This window comes from Euprymna scolopes, chromosome 28 (assembly GCF_053919585.1).
Source record: "Euprymna scolopes isolate OS-2025 chromosome 28, ASM5391958v1, whole genome shotgun sequence".
NCBI lineage: Eukaryota > Metazoa > Mollusca > Cephalopoda > Sepiida > Sepiolidae > Euprymna > Euprymna scolopes.
In genome coordinates, this window is record NC_136509.1 from 13,692,131 (window position 1) to 13,708,796 (window position 16,666).

At 32.1% G+C, this 16,666-nt stretch overlaps 1 protein-coding gene across 14 annotated transcripts in view; it reads right to left on the reverse strand.

Annotated features, from left to right (window-relative positions):
- Window positions 1-16,666, reverse strand: part of LOC145249475 (target of Myb1 membrane trafficking protein-like) — a 202,341-nt gene that overhangs the window by 59,524 nt on the left and 126,151 nt on the right. For all 14 annotated transcript variants that reach the window (XR_013863536.1, XR_013863535.1, XM_080111068.1 and 11 more), the window contains exons 4-5: window positions 12,160-12,306; window positions 8,132-8,266 (exon numbers count right to left, since the gene is read on the reverse strand). Coding sequence is in view for 12 of the 14 variants with exons in the window: in XM_080111068.1 (XP_079967194.1) it covers window positions 8,132-8,266; window positions 12,160-12,306 (282 nt within the window). In the remaining 2 variants the exon portion in view is untranslated. The remainder of the gene's footprint in view (window positions 1-8,131; window positions 8,267-12,159; window positions 12,307-16,666) is intronic.

Here is a 16,666-nt window from a genome sequence, read left to right on the forward strand (position 1 = left end):
TTTTTTTATCAGTTTTCTTATGGGATGATCATCTTTAGTTAACTATTATGTGAAATTATATTCATGCAGATATTCTAAATGATTTATACTTGCGTAATATTTGCATAAAAAGGTTATAGTAAACACAAACCTCTTTCTATATATATATATATATATATATATATATATATATTTGCTAAAAATATTTTGCCTACTAAACCCCTCAGTTTTTGGTCTATAGACATGAAACTTAATATATGGAGTATTCAAACCCATGCAAAACTTTATATTTCGGTTTTAGCAAGGGAAAATCGGTGCAAAAATGTGAAAATTAAAAATAAATAAAAATATGGAATTTGTCCAGCTGAAGATCGAACGATGACATTACGAATATGCATGCGTAACGTAATAGCTTTTGGTTCAGGTTTTAATTTTTAGCCTCGCAGTAAACATGTCTTCATAGCTCAGGCATTAACGTCCAAGGAAAAAGCAAATCATAAGCCAAACGTTTTGGTTTTGATTCTCGGTGGTGCTGCACGAGTCATTTTTCTTTAAACTTAAAATCATTACTATATATTCGGTCCAATATAATATAATAAATCCGAAATCTGCATTAATCAAAATATCATATTAAGCATATTTTATGACCGGGCAATGCTGAGCGGCCTGCTAGTATATACATATTTAAAGATACCATGTTAACAGGGATAAATACACAAGTATTTACTCATTTAAAAAAATGTTTGTTTTTTTTTATTGGTCACAACATTGCGTACAAATGTTTCAGCCCCCAGTGTTGGCCTATAACAACTTAAGCCAGTTCCACCGGAAGTACATTCCGAAAATGAATAAATACTTGTGTGCTTCTAAATGGGACATCTTTAAAGAAAACATAGTTCTAGTATTGCACTATTGGGCTATCTAAATGAACTTACTTATTTTTTCATATGTAATCATTGCCCCAAGTAGTTAAATTACATATAAACATAAGCTATATATATATATATATATATATATATATATATATATATTTATAGAAAATGGGTTAATAAATTCCAATGAAAGAAAGATGTATATTTAAATAATGGAGTAGTCACCAACAATGTGTATTTTTTAACATTTTATTATTCCGTGCCTTGGTTTTTCATTGAGAATTATGTTTGGATCATTAGACGGTCGGTCCTCGTCAGAAATTATTTTCAAATGTGTAAAAATGGCGATTTTCGATTTTCATAGTTAATTTGAAGTTTTTCTAAGGGGTGGAGGCTTGTAAGTGTTTATTATTCATTGGTATGCTGAATTTTTATTGCTTTTTTATTGGGCTTGTCCAGGGAGACGTTGACCTCACTGTAATCAATCGCTATCTCTTTCTGCTAATGTGTTTTTCTTTTCCTTTAGGGTGTGTGTGTGTGTGTGTGTGCGTGTGTGTGTGTTTGCTTTTATTGGTTTGGGAATGTGTATATTGTTTTATAGTATTTTGGGGTTATTTGTTTCCTTAGGAAAGCGGCTGTGGTCCGAGGTCGTTACTAATGTGTATGTGTGGGGATGGGGGGGGACTGGCTTTTCTGAAATAAGGGTAGGGGTGCTTTCATTCTATTTTGATATTTATTTTTTGGATTCTTGGATTTTAGTATTGTGATTTTTCATTTTAGTCTTATATTATGTTTGTTTCGAAAGAGGGGTGTATTTAAAATAGGGGATTTTTTAATGTTTCTATTTATTTGTCTCCCCATGTGGGTATGGCCAGACCCAGGATCGGTTCCTAATGTGAGGAAGATTTTGTTCCCCAGAGGGGGGGGTATTGGAGGGGGTATAGGTATGGGAGGGGGATGATAGAAGGGATGATAGTCGTTTCAGTCATGAGGGGGTTCTCCTCCACTGACTGAGGAGGGAGCGAGGTGTTGAAACAGATATTATACTATGGTTCTAGGTGTCTCCTAGTGTTGTTGGTTTCGAGGTTAAGTAGGGTTGGTATTGTTCAGTGTGTTGTATTAGAGATAGGGGTGTTATGTCTGTGTGTGGTTGTATGCGCGCACGTGTGTGTTTTAATATATATATATTAGTTTTTAACCTTTAAAACTATACAAAAAAAAAAAAAAATTATTTTTTATCATTCATTAAAAACTATTTAGTCAGTAAGACCTGTAATCACTGCATCAACTTGCTCTCTCGAATTCACTATAGTACCAGTAATAATTTATTTTTTAAGGGATCATCAGTTGTTTACCATGATTAATTCTGATTAATTTTATACGATTCAAAAGCATCAGGATAACAAACAAATGCTTTATTTAACTGCTTAAATATTTTAGTTTTATCCCCACCTTGTTTTATCATCCTTATTACTAAGCTAGAAACTCGGGGTATAAAATCTAGTAATTTTTAAGTAACGCGAGCTATTCTAAAAAAACTCTGACATAATGGTTCTATAAAACATAAAAACAGGGCAGGTACTATCTCTATGCGGCATACGCACTATTTGAAAGGAGAAAAAAATTATTTTATTAAATATTTTATAAAGAAAAATCCCATCCTCAATTTTTATATCTAAATCCAAAAATGTAGCCTGTTGTCCTCTATGTTCACAATTCAATTCTAACTCCTTTGGATATATAAGATGTTTATTTTTTTCAAATTCATCGTTATCGTTTATACATATAAGGTCATCTATAAATCTCCTACACCCATGAAAATTATGTTTTAGATATATCATTATTTATTTGTGATGGCATATATATATATATACTCGAGTCTATGTAAATACAGATTTGCCCAAAATGGTGCAGGATCATATATATATATATATATATATATATATAGTAATCTGCAGAAATAAGTAGTAGTATGATTGTGTTTCTAAAAACTAAAATAGTTTCAAGGTTCCCAAAATTCACACTAGATTATCCGCAAATGATGACATAGTGGATGAAGAACTTAGTATAATTCAGTTTTCAGTTACTCTTCTGGGGGTTGAAGGTTCAATCCTTAGTGTGGGCGACACAAAAAAATACAATTGTGAATTACTTAGAACTTCTACCCAGTCATGACTGACAGAATAAGAACAAGCTGTGGATTAAAGGATTCTGTTTAAAATTCTGTACAGATTCCCCAAGTTTGACATGATATACCGGAAGAAAGTCGGAGGTTATACTGACTGAAACGTTGTGAAAATAACATTAAAGATGAGAACGGTAATCTGAAGACTCCAAAGAATACGAATTATCAGTTGGAACTAATTTAGTTACAAATCAAGATGTTAAAACTTTTTTTATTCAAAAGAAATTCTTGGTTGCATACTTAAAGAAACAAACAAAAAAAAATGAGGTTTTATGTCATATTGGAATCGGTAAGGAATAATAAAACATGTTGATTGAAAAGCGTGTGAAAGATGAAAGTCCTAGAAGCAAAGAATAAGAGCCATGCAAAGACAAGGGAACACTCATTTCAAAATCATGACACAAATAAAATGACTGCATTTGAGATTTTCAAAAAAATGTTCAATGAAATTATCAAAAAATCAATGTAAGACAATAATTGCAATAATTCTTTCAACCAACAAAAAATATAAAGATTTGTTTTATGTGAGAAATTTTTTGTTGCCTTTTTACATTTTCTCACTTTACGTTAAAGCGTTTCATTTATGGTTGATCTTTCTGCTGAATTAGTTCTAATGTCTTCAAATTCTCATAGTTATGCAAACTAAGTTCCGTAATTTTTAAAAGTAATCATGAGATTTTGTGGTTTCTGACTTTATTTTAATAAGATGTTAATATAGTTTGCTTGAAGCATTGTTTAGTGTATATATATATAAAGGAAATTTGTAAAAGGTAATACACTGCAGAAGTGACATAAACTGAAGCAAATTAAGATATATAGCACCAGTATGCATGTTTGAACTAAAGTTGAACATATTTGAGGAAGGAAAATTTCTCTGAAATATTGCACAACATAGAATTTTTATCTAACCATGCTGACATAAATAAAAACACAATGCAAGTATAAAATATAAAAAAAAATACATATATTTTATATTAATAAAAGGTGAATCTGCATAGCTTATTCAACCATAATTTGCTTCAGTTTGTGGCTATTTGTTATACCGCTGCATTATGTTGCCTTCTATAAGTTTACTTTATATAATAATAATACATATCATTATTTCATGTATCTCCATAATCTGCATTTCAATGATGTTAATAGTTTCGGCAGGGTTCGTCATGGTTGTAGTATTTACCCTGGATTGGTTGGGCCGGCTCTTTTCAACAAGTTCATCATGTCCCAAACACTGGCCGAGCAGACACAGCGATTCAAGGCTGCTTCCATTACGAGTGCAAGCTGTTTGTGATTCTAACGATGGACTCCGTAAAGGTGGGGCTCAGAATCAGTTCAACATCCCATTTCATTGTCCTGAGCCAGGTTTTGAGTTAGCCACTGCGACATTTCTTCCAGTTGGTGCTGGATCGATGATTTCATGGATGAAGTCACCTGGGTGTCATTGAAGAATGTGGTCAAACCAATGAAGGCGTCTAGCAAAGAAAGCTTTTTGGAGGGAGTGGATCTTGCAGAGAGTGCGAATTGTATTGTTGGAGATAAACTTATCATCAAATACTGAAGATGTGGCACAGGCAGTGATGGTCGAATACCTCCAATTTGTGTAGGTCACTTGCTCACAGAGTGACAAGCTTCGCAGCCATAAAGGAGAATGATGCAGACGATTTTGGTGTTCAACCTTATTTTTTTTTAAGACTAGTCAATAGAAGACGGTACCAGCATTGCTGATGTAGTTAAGGATGTCTTCCTCCCCTTGGCCTGTTGCTCCATCAGAGCCAAGATATATGAAGTGATTGACCTCTTCAAGGATTTCCATGTCAAGGACAACTTGCATTTCATTTTCAAGAAGACCTGCTGTTAGTGTTTATCTTAATGCTGAATCTTTGAAGCATACGATTGCATCTTGTCAAAGGCTGATTGAATATAAGCAAAGCTTTCACCCAATATGATATCAGCAACGTAATTGAGATTATATATTGTAGACCACGACTTACTGTTACACCATGAAAGTTGGCAAAGGTAATTGATGTGATCAAGTCGATGGCATATTTGAAGAGAGTAAGCAAGAAAACTTATCTTTGTCTGATGCTAGAGTGAATGTCAAAGAAGCATGACTCATGACCATACATACTGACTTTAGTGCGGGTGAAGAGATAGTAGGCTTTGATTACGTTTTGCAGTTTTGGGAAAATTGTTTTTTCGGAACATGGAGTTTTACAAAGGGAATAGTAAAAGAAAACAATAAAAAAAAACAATATCAATGCTTGGTCTATTTTAAGTCAGGAAGCCAGTAACTTTAGACAGTTTGATCTGGTAGAACCAGGGCCATAGAAAATAAATTAACTTAAAGACTTCCTAGTTCCAGCCTTGAACTACATAATTATTTGCTGCTTATGGTTGTTCAGCACAAACCCCATAATGTCAATGTAAAACAGTGGGGAAGGATGTGTTTGCCACCTGGCCAGACTTATGGTAAGGTGGGAGTGGGGATTTTATTACTAACCTGGACTCAATGTTATAAAAGTGTTACATATTAGGTACTCTATGTCATTAGAGATTGAGTTAGCTAGTGCGAATTTTGACAAGGATTACACAGAGTGCATGATAACCCGGACCTGCAAAACCGAATCGTTGCCAGGGTTGATTGAAAGATGATGGATGTAAAGTTAAGGAAGGGAGCAACAGGTCAAATGTTAAACAAAGCAGAGTTGAACAATGATGAATGACATCACGTTTTTTGAGCCAGGAGAAAAATATTTTCAAATCAGTTTCTCCATGGAAGCCCTACATATGAGACACCACCAATAATGTAGAAATAATCTAAATGGAATATTATCTCCATGTCTGTAAGTGTGCATCACTCATTTCATTTAAGTTAGAAAGTTAAGTTATGAAGTAAATAATTAGTTAAAATAACAGTCTCTCTTTCTCCTGAATTCATTCTCTCAAAATAAAACCATTTATAGAAATTCTCATGAATGTCTCGTGTCATTTTTCTTCATGAAATAAAAAGACCCACGTATGAACCCCCAAATGTATGTATAAAAACTTCTTGATTTTGTTATTGAAAAGATTGCAAAAGTACACTTTGTTATGATAAACCAAATGTAGTAGCACTTGTTTAGATACATATCAATAGACATTTTTTATTCATTGATTTATATATCTATTTTTTAAAGATGTCAAAAGCTAAAAAATTGTCCCATTTTGTTTATGGGAGTGATTCTATAAAAGTACACTTTCATATGATCAAGTAAATGTAAGTATCGCTTAACATAAAAAAGCTTACCCAAACAGTTGCCTGTTTAATATGTCCGTAATCAATGTAAAAAAAAAAAAAAGAAAGAAAACTAATAAAATAGATGAAGAAATAAATTTAGAAATAGTCTTTAAGGGACATTTTTGTAATCTGGTATTCTTGAATAAAAACCGAGTTTGAAAAAGGGAAAAGAAGTATTAGAATTTTATTTCCTAGACAAACACAAATCAAGACTGAAATAAAATTATGTATTTTAACGTGTTAAACTTGCTTTGACTAAATCTTTTTAAACTGCTGATAAAATATGTCTAAAATGATGGCAAAGAAAACAAAAAATTCCCCAAATGGTTGCATTTAAAAAAACAAAAACTATTCCCTACATCCTTCAGTTGGTTTATATTTTTTGTTACTTTTGATAAAATTAAAATAAAGGCTTTGTTGCAAACATTGTGTAAAACTATCTCCAAAAATTGTTTTAATTCCACATTTTCCTTTGTTTGACTAAACTAACGATGATTGGAATTTGTTCACAACTATAATCGACATTCCATTATTTACTAATGTCCAAAATGTGTACATGTCCTAAAATATTTTAATCTTTTGTTGTTTTACTGATCGCCTCTACTCAAACACCCTGTTTGATATTATGCAGAGAGAAATCTTTTCAACCAATCAAACACAAATATCAGGAACTGTTTAGTAATTTCTCTGACAAAAAACTATATCTTTTATAAAGCTGTTTTAAACAATTTGTTCTTAACGACAACCTATGTAGCAGTTACTGCATGTGTCTCTTGCCAAAATCAAAACGAGATTTTTTTTTGAGAATATCTTATTATACGACGTGAGTTAATCAATGTCTCCCTCCCATCAAAGGTTGTTTATCCATATACTTTAATAAAACAATAACCATTAGTTATGGGATTGAGTTACATTTAAAACCAAATTCTGTTTTAATTGTTCTAACTTAAACATAATTTATAATTAACTGAACAAATCACTCATCTTAGCTGTATTTCTATTGCCCCTCCCTTCTACTATGTTGCTTAAACCAGTTTTAATATCTCTGGAAAAAATTAGAGAAAAAGTTATTTTTTTCTAGCATGAACATCTAGTTTGCATATATATGTTTGCTTTTTTTTTTTTGTTTGTTTTTTTGTTTTTTCACCCCAAACATATTGCCACTTGAAACATAAGGTGCTACAATTTGGGATCATGTCTAACAGGGGACTGTGGGGAGTTGAGCAGTAAGATATCTATTCACATTATATTTAAACTTCTACAGGCTAGCATAGCCAAGAAAGCAAAAAATGGGGAGAGAATTCGAAAGTCTAGCAGTTCAAGAGAAGAAACTATTAGAGTAGAAGGTTTTCTGGTATCGAGGGACCTCAACAGTGAAAGGGTGGGATTTTGCTGATTGTTGGGAGTATATACATCAAGGGGCATATAAATTAGATAGCAAACAAGTCTCTTTATTCCTATATAAAATAATACTAAAACTATAACTTTAATAATAATAGAAAAGAAACATTTTAAGTTATGCAAAAAAAAGTTCTTGACATGTCACAGTTCATTTTTTAAAAATGAAATCAACATCAAAAGTGGTTGTGACTCAATGATTCATGGGTACATCTAGTTTGATTCTATAAATTTGTTACTTAGTACTTTATCTGTTACACCACAGGTCCTTGCGGACTAAAAGGTGGTGGTGGGGGGGGGGTTCTGGGACTTCTGCTGATTAGGAGAGAATAGCAAAGAAATGTTAATTTTCATGAATCATGCATTGAAAATGGAAGAAAAAAAAAAACTTGAATGTATGCAAAAAAGAGAAATGTAACTTACTCTGGCAGGTGTGTGTATCGGTGCCAATTTGTCCAAATCTGTCATAGGAAACTCAATTCCTTTGCCTTTTAAGTCTTGGTAAACTTTCTCCACTTCTTTTAATTCAGCTGAGCCATGAAAAGCATCGGCCCAAGTCTACATCATCAACAACAGCAGCAGCAGAGGTGAGAGAAAAGAGAAAGAAATAGATTAATATTGATTGGCTAGAAAGAAAAAAGGTGTTATTGGAAGGTATATTGTCCAAACAGTTCTTAATTTAGACAAATAAAAATTAATTGCGCTGATGAAATTGTTCTGCAAATAACCAATCTTTGTTTTGGTAGCAAAAAAAAAAATGTTAAAAGGAAATATGGATAACAGTAACACAAAAGAGCATCTATTTATGTGTATATACTAATAGACACATACCCTCCTTCAAAATACAAACAAACAAAAAGTTATATTTTTAGTGTGATAGAAAATAGATTTAGACGATACCTTACAAATTTAGAATAGAAAAAAAAATACCCACGAAATGAGAAAATAAACCAAACAAACTTTAAACTTTATTATATATGTTTTTATTCACTTCTTTTTCATCACATAATTCGATTTTCACTTCTAAACGAGATAAAATAGTAAGCATAAAAAAATTATAAAACTTGATATTTAAACAGAATTTGAATATAAGCCAAATATTTTATCAGTATCAGTAAAAAATTAAAGAATGATAAGACGGATTAAACAGAAAACATTAAAAATAAATTAAAAAGATGAGGAACATGGAAACATTTCGAACATACTTAAGGACTATTTTACTTGGGAATTCTACATCACAATTCATCCGCGAAGCACTTGCTGATCATTTAATGACCTTTGAGGTTTGATTGCGGATTAACTTACCTAAGACTCCTTCCACTGAAGTTTATTTTCTTTTACCGATTCCTATTGGATTACTGTCATTCCACCTGGATTCCTACTGAGGATTACCTTACCAAAAATTCATTGCTTTGGAGTTTATTTTCAAATCAACCTCTATTGGACTGTTGTTGGATTAAGTTTCCAAGGACTTTGGTTGGATTATTTTGTTTTAATTTAAAAAAATATTTTTTCTATCTTTATTCTACTTAAATTTTCTTTTTATTATACATTTCTCTATTTTACTTCATGTTTTCTTCCCTATTTTCTGTTGTGTACCCCTTCCCCTACCAATACTCCTCGTTTTTCATCCACATCAATAATCCCCATTGATTCACTCCATTTTTTTTTTATTATTATTTAACCTAAATGTTAAATGTTCTCAAGCCGGTTTTACCTTTCTATACTCATATAGTGTTACAATGCCGGTTTTTATCCTCTTCTGATGAGAAGCATTTAGTTTTAAAATGCCATGGCCCAAAGATGTTTTTTTCATTTTTGCTATGCTTTCAAATGATCTGAAATAACAGCAAGGGGAGACTTGATTCCAAATATTTCTCATATGTTATATTTCACCTCTTTTGGAAATAGGGTACGATTATGAATATATCCAGTAATCCTTATACACTGAAATTTATTTTATGTATGAAAACCAAAGAGGGGAGGCATAACATATGAGAAATATTTGGAATCAAGTCTTCCGTTGCTGTTATTTCAGATCATTTGAAACCATAGCAGCAAGTTTTAGTCTCCCCTCCAAGGTTTTTGGGGAAATATCAGATATTTTGTAATTCATATGCAAAACTAGGAAACCAGATGACTATGATTAAAACATTTTATGCTATAAAAATGTGCCAAAAATAGGCTCTAGATGATGAAGGGTTCCCTTAAAATGCAACCTTAAGGTCACATAGCCCACTACACAAGTCAGATCATTACCTTTCCAACAAGTCTTCATTTGTTAAATTCTGATCAGTAATTGTTGAGATTTGGAACTTTTAAAATTGCAAAAAAGGTGATATATCTATTAGTGATGGGTTGATTCGAAAATTTTCCCGATTCCAATACAATTACCGATTCCGGTCTAAATTCTCAATTCCGATACAATTACTGATTTCGATTCTTTTTAAATTTCTAAATATTTAATTGGATATTTGTTTTGTTTTTTTTATATTTTTGTTTTTTAAATTACTGTAAAACCTCCATGTTATGTCTGCATATATTTTCACAAACATAAAAAATACACTTGGTGGGGAGGGGAGGCCTATATTACAGGAATAGATCTTTTAAAATATTTTTCTTAAATCTTTTCGTTGTAATTGATTGAAAATAGTGAAACAACTAAAAAAACATTTTTTTTAAAAAACAAAGAGGTTCTGCACGTATCATTAGTTGACAAAATACTATTTGAATTTTTTTTATAAACCATTGAAAATAGTTGATGAGTTGCATGCAAAATAAAACGGTGTAAGCACAGAAAAGTTAACATGAGTTTCTAAATAACATGGTTACTATTGAGGAAAACATTCTTAACCTGAGAAGAACGAAGCAGAGATGTATTGTTAACTTCTGTTCATTCTCTCTACGAAAAATGCTGATGTTTTTATGCTAAATGATAAAGATTTGGTTGGTTATTCTTACTGTTAATATAACCAATATGTAGTAGATTGATTTGTTTCAATGCAAAAAAAAAAGAAGAAAAAAAAAAAAGAAAGAAAAAGATGCAGATAATAGAAATACTACTATTACTAATAATATAAAATTTGTAGATTAACACCCTCAGATGAAAATGAGATTTTCTTTTTGTTTTAGGTGATTACATGCTAACACCTTGAAAAACTTGGCAAAAAACAAAAAAACAAATAATTTTAGAATTTAGACAGGCAGTTAAATTTCGTATATAGAGTTAATGTAAAATGATCATCACACTTTACAGTTAGGTAAAAACAGTGTCTTACATGAAAGGATGATTACTCAGATTTTGGAATCGTTGAGATGAAGATTTTAAAGTTAAATTATTTACATTCTTCAGCTTACTGTTTTCATCAATGTAACCTTCAAACTTCTTCAGGTGTATTTTGATGAACTTGAAAATTTTACTGTCAAATTCAGAAATCTGTACAGAATTTTATAACAGAACCCTTTATTTAATCCACGGTGGTAGATTGCTCTTGTTTCGTCAGCCATGATTAGATAGAAGTCCCAAGTTTTTTTTTGTCTTTTTTTTATTCAATTTTCACCCCAAACAAGGCACAGTGCCACTTCGGAGACATAAGTTGCATGGGTATTATGAAGGAAGATGAGTAGTAAGGTGTCTGTTCACATACTCGAACTTCTGCATGTCAGTACAGTTGAGAAAGCAGAATCCCGGAAGGGAGTTCCAAAGTCTAGCAGTTCTGGGAAAGAAACTATTGGAGTAGAAGGCTTCTTACATCTAGGGATCTCTACTGTGAAGGCGTGGGATTTAGCTGCTTGTCGGGTTTGTCAGGTGTATTCATGTTGAGGGGGTACAAGTGCTTGTAGTTCGTTAGAGCATTCGCCATTAAAGTACTTGTAGAACAGACAGAGCTGCAATTGTATTTTGAGTGTCTTCAATCTTCAAAAGAGTATAATCTTTTACAACTGAATTTTATCAAGTACTTTATCCACTACGCCACAGGGTCCTTGGATTTAAATAAAGTATTTCATTTGAAGTTATGTAGTGCAGATTCCCAAGTTTGACGAGATACCCCCGAAGAAGGTTGGAGGTTACATTGGTTGAAACGTTGTGAAAATAACACTCAAGATGAGAATAGTAGTCTGAAGAATTCAAATAATATGAATAACCAATCCTCATCTCAAAAAAATTACTAAGATATAAAAATAAGAATGCATGCATTTTGTAAGTATTGAAATTGCTGACGATGCAATAAGACCTGAGTAATGGGTGAAACACTAAAGGATAACGAGAAAGGTAAAGAAGACGAATGTAAGTATCGAAATTGCTGATGATGCAAAAAGATATGACATTTTTTATCAAATCGCAAAGTGTGTAAAAGATGTTGTCGACAATGTAAAAAGACACAGATAATATGTGAAATACAAAAGGAAAGGCTAACGAAAAAGTGAGAAAGATGAATGTTGTCACTTACCTGGATGAGACTGAGCACTTTCTCTTGTACGACTGGTGGTGGATCATTTTTGGGCCCAATTATTTTAATTAAGTCGTGAAGGAATTCTTTGTTGGCGACCTGCAGGTGAAATCGCCTACCACAATTTTTAACGCAAGTCTCCAATAGCTGTGAGAAGAAAAACATTAAACAATAAGAAAAGGGTAGGTAGTAAAAATAAATAAAAACCAAAGTATTTGAAACCAAGAAAGAAGTTAAGAGGATTAATTAAATAAGCAAACTCCTTGGGAAAATTTAAATTTGAAGAAGAGGCTATGGCTAAGAGGGAGGGCAGTAACCTAAATAAATGCTACTAAAAAAATTTTTTTTAAATAAAACAAACAAGAGACATTGTAACTGTAATAAATAAGGTAGACTTGATATTTAAAAAAAAAATTTTAAGCTCTTGATCAGTAAAAATTAAGTGTCAAAAGAAACTAGACACTTTGTGACCTGTTGAGTCAGTATTTGTACCTATATTAGTGTTAGGATGATTAATCAGAATTGGGACTTGTAAAAGTCTGAATTTTTGCAAGTATCTAAATGAGAAAATAAATTATGCCTATTTTTTGATTCCACAAATGATTTTGTTTTTTGTTTTAATTGTTCCTTTTCGTGTTTTTGTTTAAAACATTTTCTATTGCTGACATTAATGATAAAACATTTATTGACTTTAAAACTACTCATACAATCAAAGTCTGTAGATCACTTCACACAAGAGTGTTTTTACATTTACGAAATTATATGCACAAAGTTTTTTTGTTTTTTTTTTAAATCTGGAAAAAATTTAAAAAACGACTCTACAACTAAATATCTAGAGATTTTTCAAAAATCTGAATCAGGAATTTAGAAGAGGATTGAGAAAAATATTAGAATCGTCGCATTCATGAATCTATATATACTAAAAGAATACGCATCTAAGGATGAGTAAAATTAATTCCCCAAATCGAACGGTTTTACACAACGTTCATTTACCTATTAAGATTAAAATCAAGATATAACGATACAGAAACTTATGCCTAGAATACTTATTCCAATTTTGATTCTAGAAAATGTTGAAAATTTTAAAGCTTAAGGAGTTGTAAGAAGAAATTGAAATTCATGGAATCTTGCTTAATTGGTGTTTAATGATTATGCATCAAATCTGAAATATATTAATGTTCAAATGGGAGGTCGTACCCATATTATTACGATTCCCTAAAAACTCCTTAAAATACACTAATGAAACTGAAATTTGAAGAATAGCTATTACTTGATGTCAAATACCCATTATTAGAATTTCTCATAAATCAAAGGTATCTGAATTTTCAGAAATGGATTCCACCCTCCCTTTGTATAAAATTAAACTAAATATATTCCACATTACACACCATTATGCCCCACGTCCGTGTTCTAAAATTTATAATGATCGGTTAACTAGTTTAGGAATGAATCCTATACATAGAAATATATAAACCTACTAGCACACCACTCGCTATTGCTCAATTATAAAATATGCTTAAATATGATAATTTATGAAGACTTCATATTTTTTATTATAGAGACAATTCCCTATTGATTATTATATTGTACCCAATATGCAGTAGTTATTTCAAAGTTAGAAAAAAAGAAATAGGATTTGGGAACTATCAACTAAAATCAAAATCTAGCTTTTCAGCAGCATCCGCTACCGCATAACCTAAGGATAAATAATACTAAAACTTTAAAAATAAACATAGTTTACAGTATAAATGTATATTTGCACATGCGTAGAGGAGCACTTTCAGTCAACTTACATGTGCCAAGTTCCAATTTTTCAATTTTTACCCTTTAGCAGCTATTTTTACTGGCTAAAAACCAAATAGAGTTTGTTCCACAGGTCTGAGTCCCTATATATCAAGTTTCAAGTCTGTAGACCAAAAATTGACAGAGTAGTTTGGTAGAGACTATTCTGCGCACACACATAAGCTCACTTTTATTTTTATATTAATACACAAATATTATATATATATATATATATATATGCAACACACTCAAGTTAATTTATTCTTAGTCAATGGAATATTCCCCCTCCATTGATTAAGGCAAATTTTATTTTTGCTTACTTCCAGAGTACCTCTTTTTGGGGAGCTGGTTTTTTCCCTACATTAAAAACGACTGTGTCGCACTTTACTTTTGTGGAGAAGCAAATATATAAAAATTCCTGTGGAAATGATTTTTTTAACTATATTTCACTTTCTTATATATTAATCCTTAATTCATGAAGCTCAATGTAATTACAGAGCATATAAAAACAAATGATAAAAGTCTATATTCCAAATTTCATGATGTTGACTATCTTACAATTTATTCTTTTAATTATGTTGACATTTACAATTCTTGACAGTAACTGTTTCGTAATGCAAAATCATTAATTAATAGCAATGGTCAATGACTCCCTGTCTGAGAGTACATCTTTCAAACTGCTTGGCCTAACGTTCACAGGAAACATGAGTTGGAACAATTATATTGAAAACATTGCCAGGGCCGCTGCGAAAAAGGTAGGCTCTCTCTACCGTGCTAGAAAACTGCTGACACCTGAAAGTATCCTGTACCTCTATAAGGCCACCATTCGCCCATGTATGAAGTATTTTTGTCACATTTGGGCCGGTGCACCTATTACTAGTCTCTCGCGCCTAGACAAGGTTCAAAAAAGAGTAGCAGCAATCTGATAGGCCCTGAACTGGCATCTAAGCTTCGGCCTCTGTCCCATCGATGAAACGTTACATCCCTCTGCCTGTTCTACAAGTATTTTAATGGTGAATGCTCTGACGAACTGCAGACACTTGTGCTCCCACGACATAGACACCCTCGAAAAAACCCGACAGGCAGCTAAATCCCACCCCCACACTGTAGAGATCCCTAGATGTAAAAGATCTTTCTACTCCAGTAGTTTCTTCCCCAGAACCGCTAGACTCTGGAATTCAATTCCAAGTTCCTGCTTCTCCAACTATACTGCCATGCAGAAGTTCAAGTGTAACATGAACACCGACATCTTGCTGCCCAAATCCCAACATAGTGCCCCAGTAGTTGCTGTCCCTGATAGTAGGCCCCTACACCAAAGTGGCAATGTGCCTTGTTTGGGGTGAAAATGTAATTAAAAAAAAAAAAAAAAAAAAAAAAAAATTATTATATCAATCAATAAATCTATTCTGCCCTTAACTCAGAAAAAATAGCAACTATCAATCTACCAAAAGAAAATAAAATACATTTGGGCATGATTACAAAATCCGAAAATTGGAAGAGAAGTTGTAATTACTTTTTATTTTATCTTTTAAAATTATTTTATTTTTGATAATGGTATCTAGTGCAGATAAAGAACAAAATGATGCAGTGTACATATCCATTCTTCCAGGTTATGGATTGCTTAGCTAATAGGATCCTATCTGTAAGCACAACGGTGCCACAGGGCTTATGAAGAAGAACCTGAAGTCCTACCTAACTCATATTCCTGGTGAATCAAGAGCAAAAGAAATCCAGACGATTGCACTTAAGGGAACAACGAGGATACTAAAATGAGCTCTCTGTTGGTTTCCATAAAAAGCAGGGCAATGTTAGCAGCTGGTTTGGCTGCCCCATACTCAGCGTTACAATCTTCAAAGGAAGACAAAAAAAAAAAAAAAAAAAAAAATGGTGGCCACATTTGGGGGAGGGGAGAGAAAAAGAAAAGTAGTTTTTGAAGACCCCCCCCCCCCAAAAAAAAAAACTTCAATATTTGGTGCATTCTTAATCAAAGAGCCAGTATCTTTAGACACCTTAATCTGGTAGCACCAGGGTATTTTTTTTTTATCAATATTGGAATAAGAATTCTCGACATATGGTTGTATAACATTTTTATTTTAACCTTTGTAAGGAGGCATAAATGTGGCTAGTTTTTACAAAATTTGTCAGTCGTAAAACATTTGATTAAAATTTTAAACATTCCATTTATTAATAAAATTTGTAAATAAAATAATCGGAATTGATTTTATGTTGCTATAAAACTTATTTTCATAAAAACAATTCAATAAATTCACACTTACATATTGTTCATTGTTATGAAATAGTGAAAACACAAAAAACAATTTTAAATAATAGCATCATCATGAACGTGTGTGAATTTAATGACATTTAAATAGATATGCTCAATGATAAAATCCAGAGAGATTGGAATAAAGAATTGTGTATGAATCATGAAAGAGAGGGGGGGGGGACGGGCGAGATTAAGCAAGTGTAAAAATCTAATATATAAAAGGCCATATGTCTGTCTGTCTGTCTCCATATTTTCAAACTTTATCTCTTCTGAAACTAAAAGTCGCAGAGCGACACTAGGGGCCTCAAATGATTGGATTTTTTATGGACCATTCTTTTATGGGTCTTCAGCCGGTTAAAGTAGTTTTTAAGGGGGTTAAAAATGGGTCAAAAGTGAAAAAAAATCGTTATACATTTTGTACATTCCTCTTAGTTCATTTTTAATTTTTAATAAATTCAC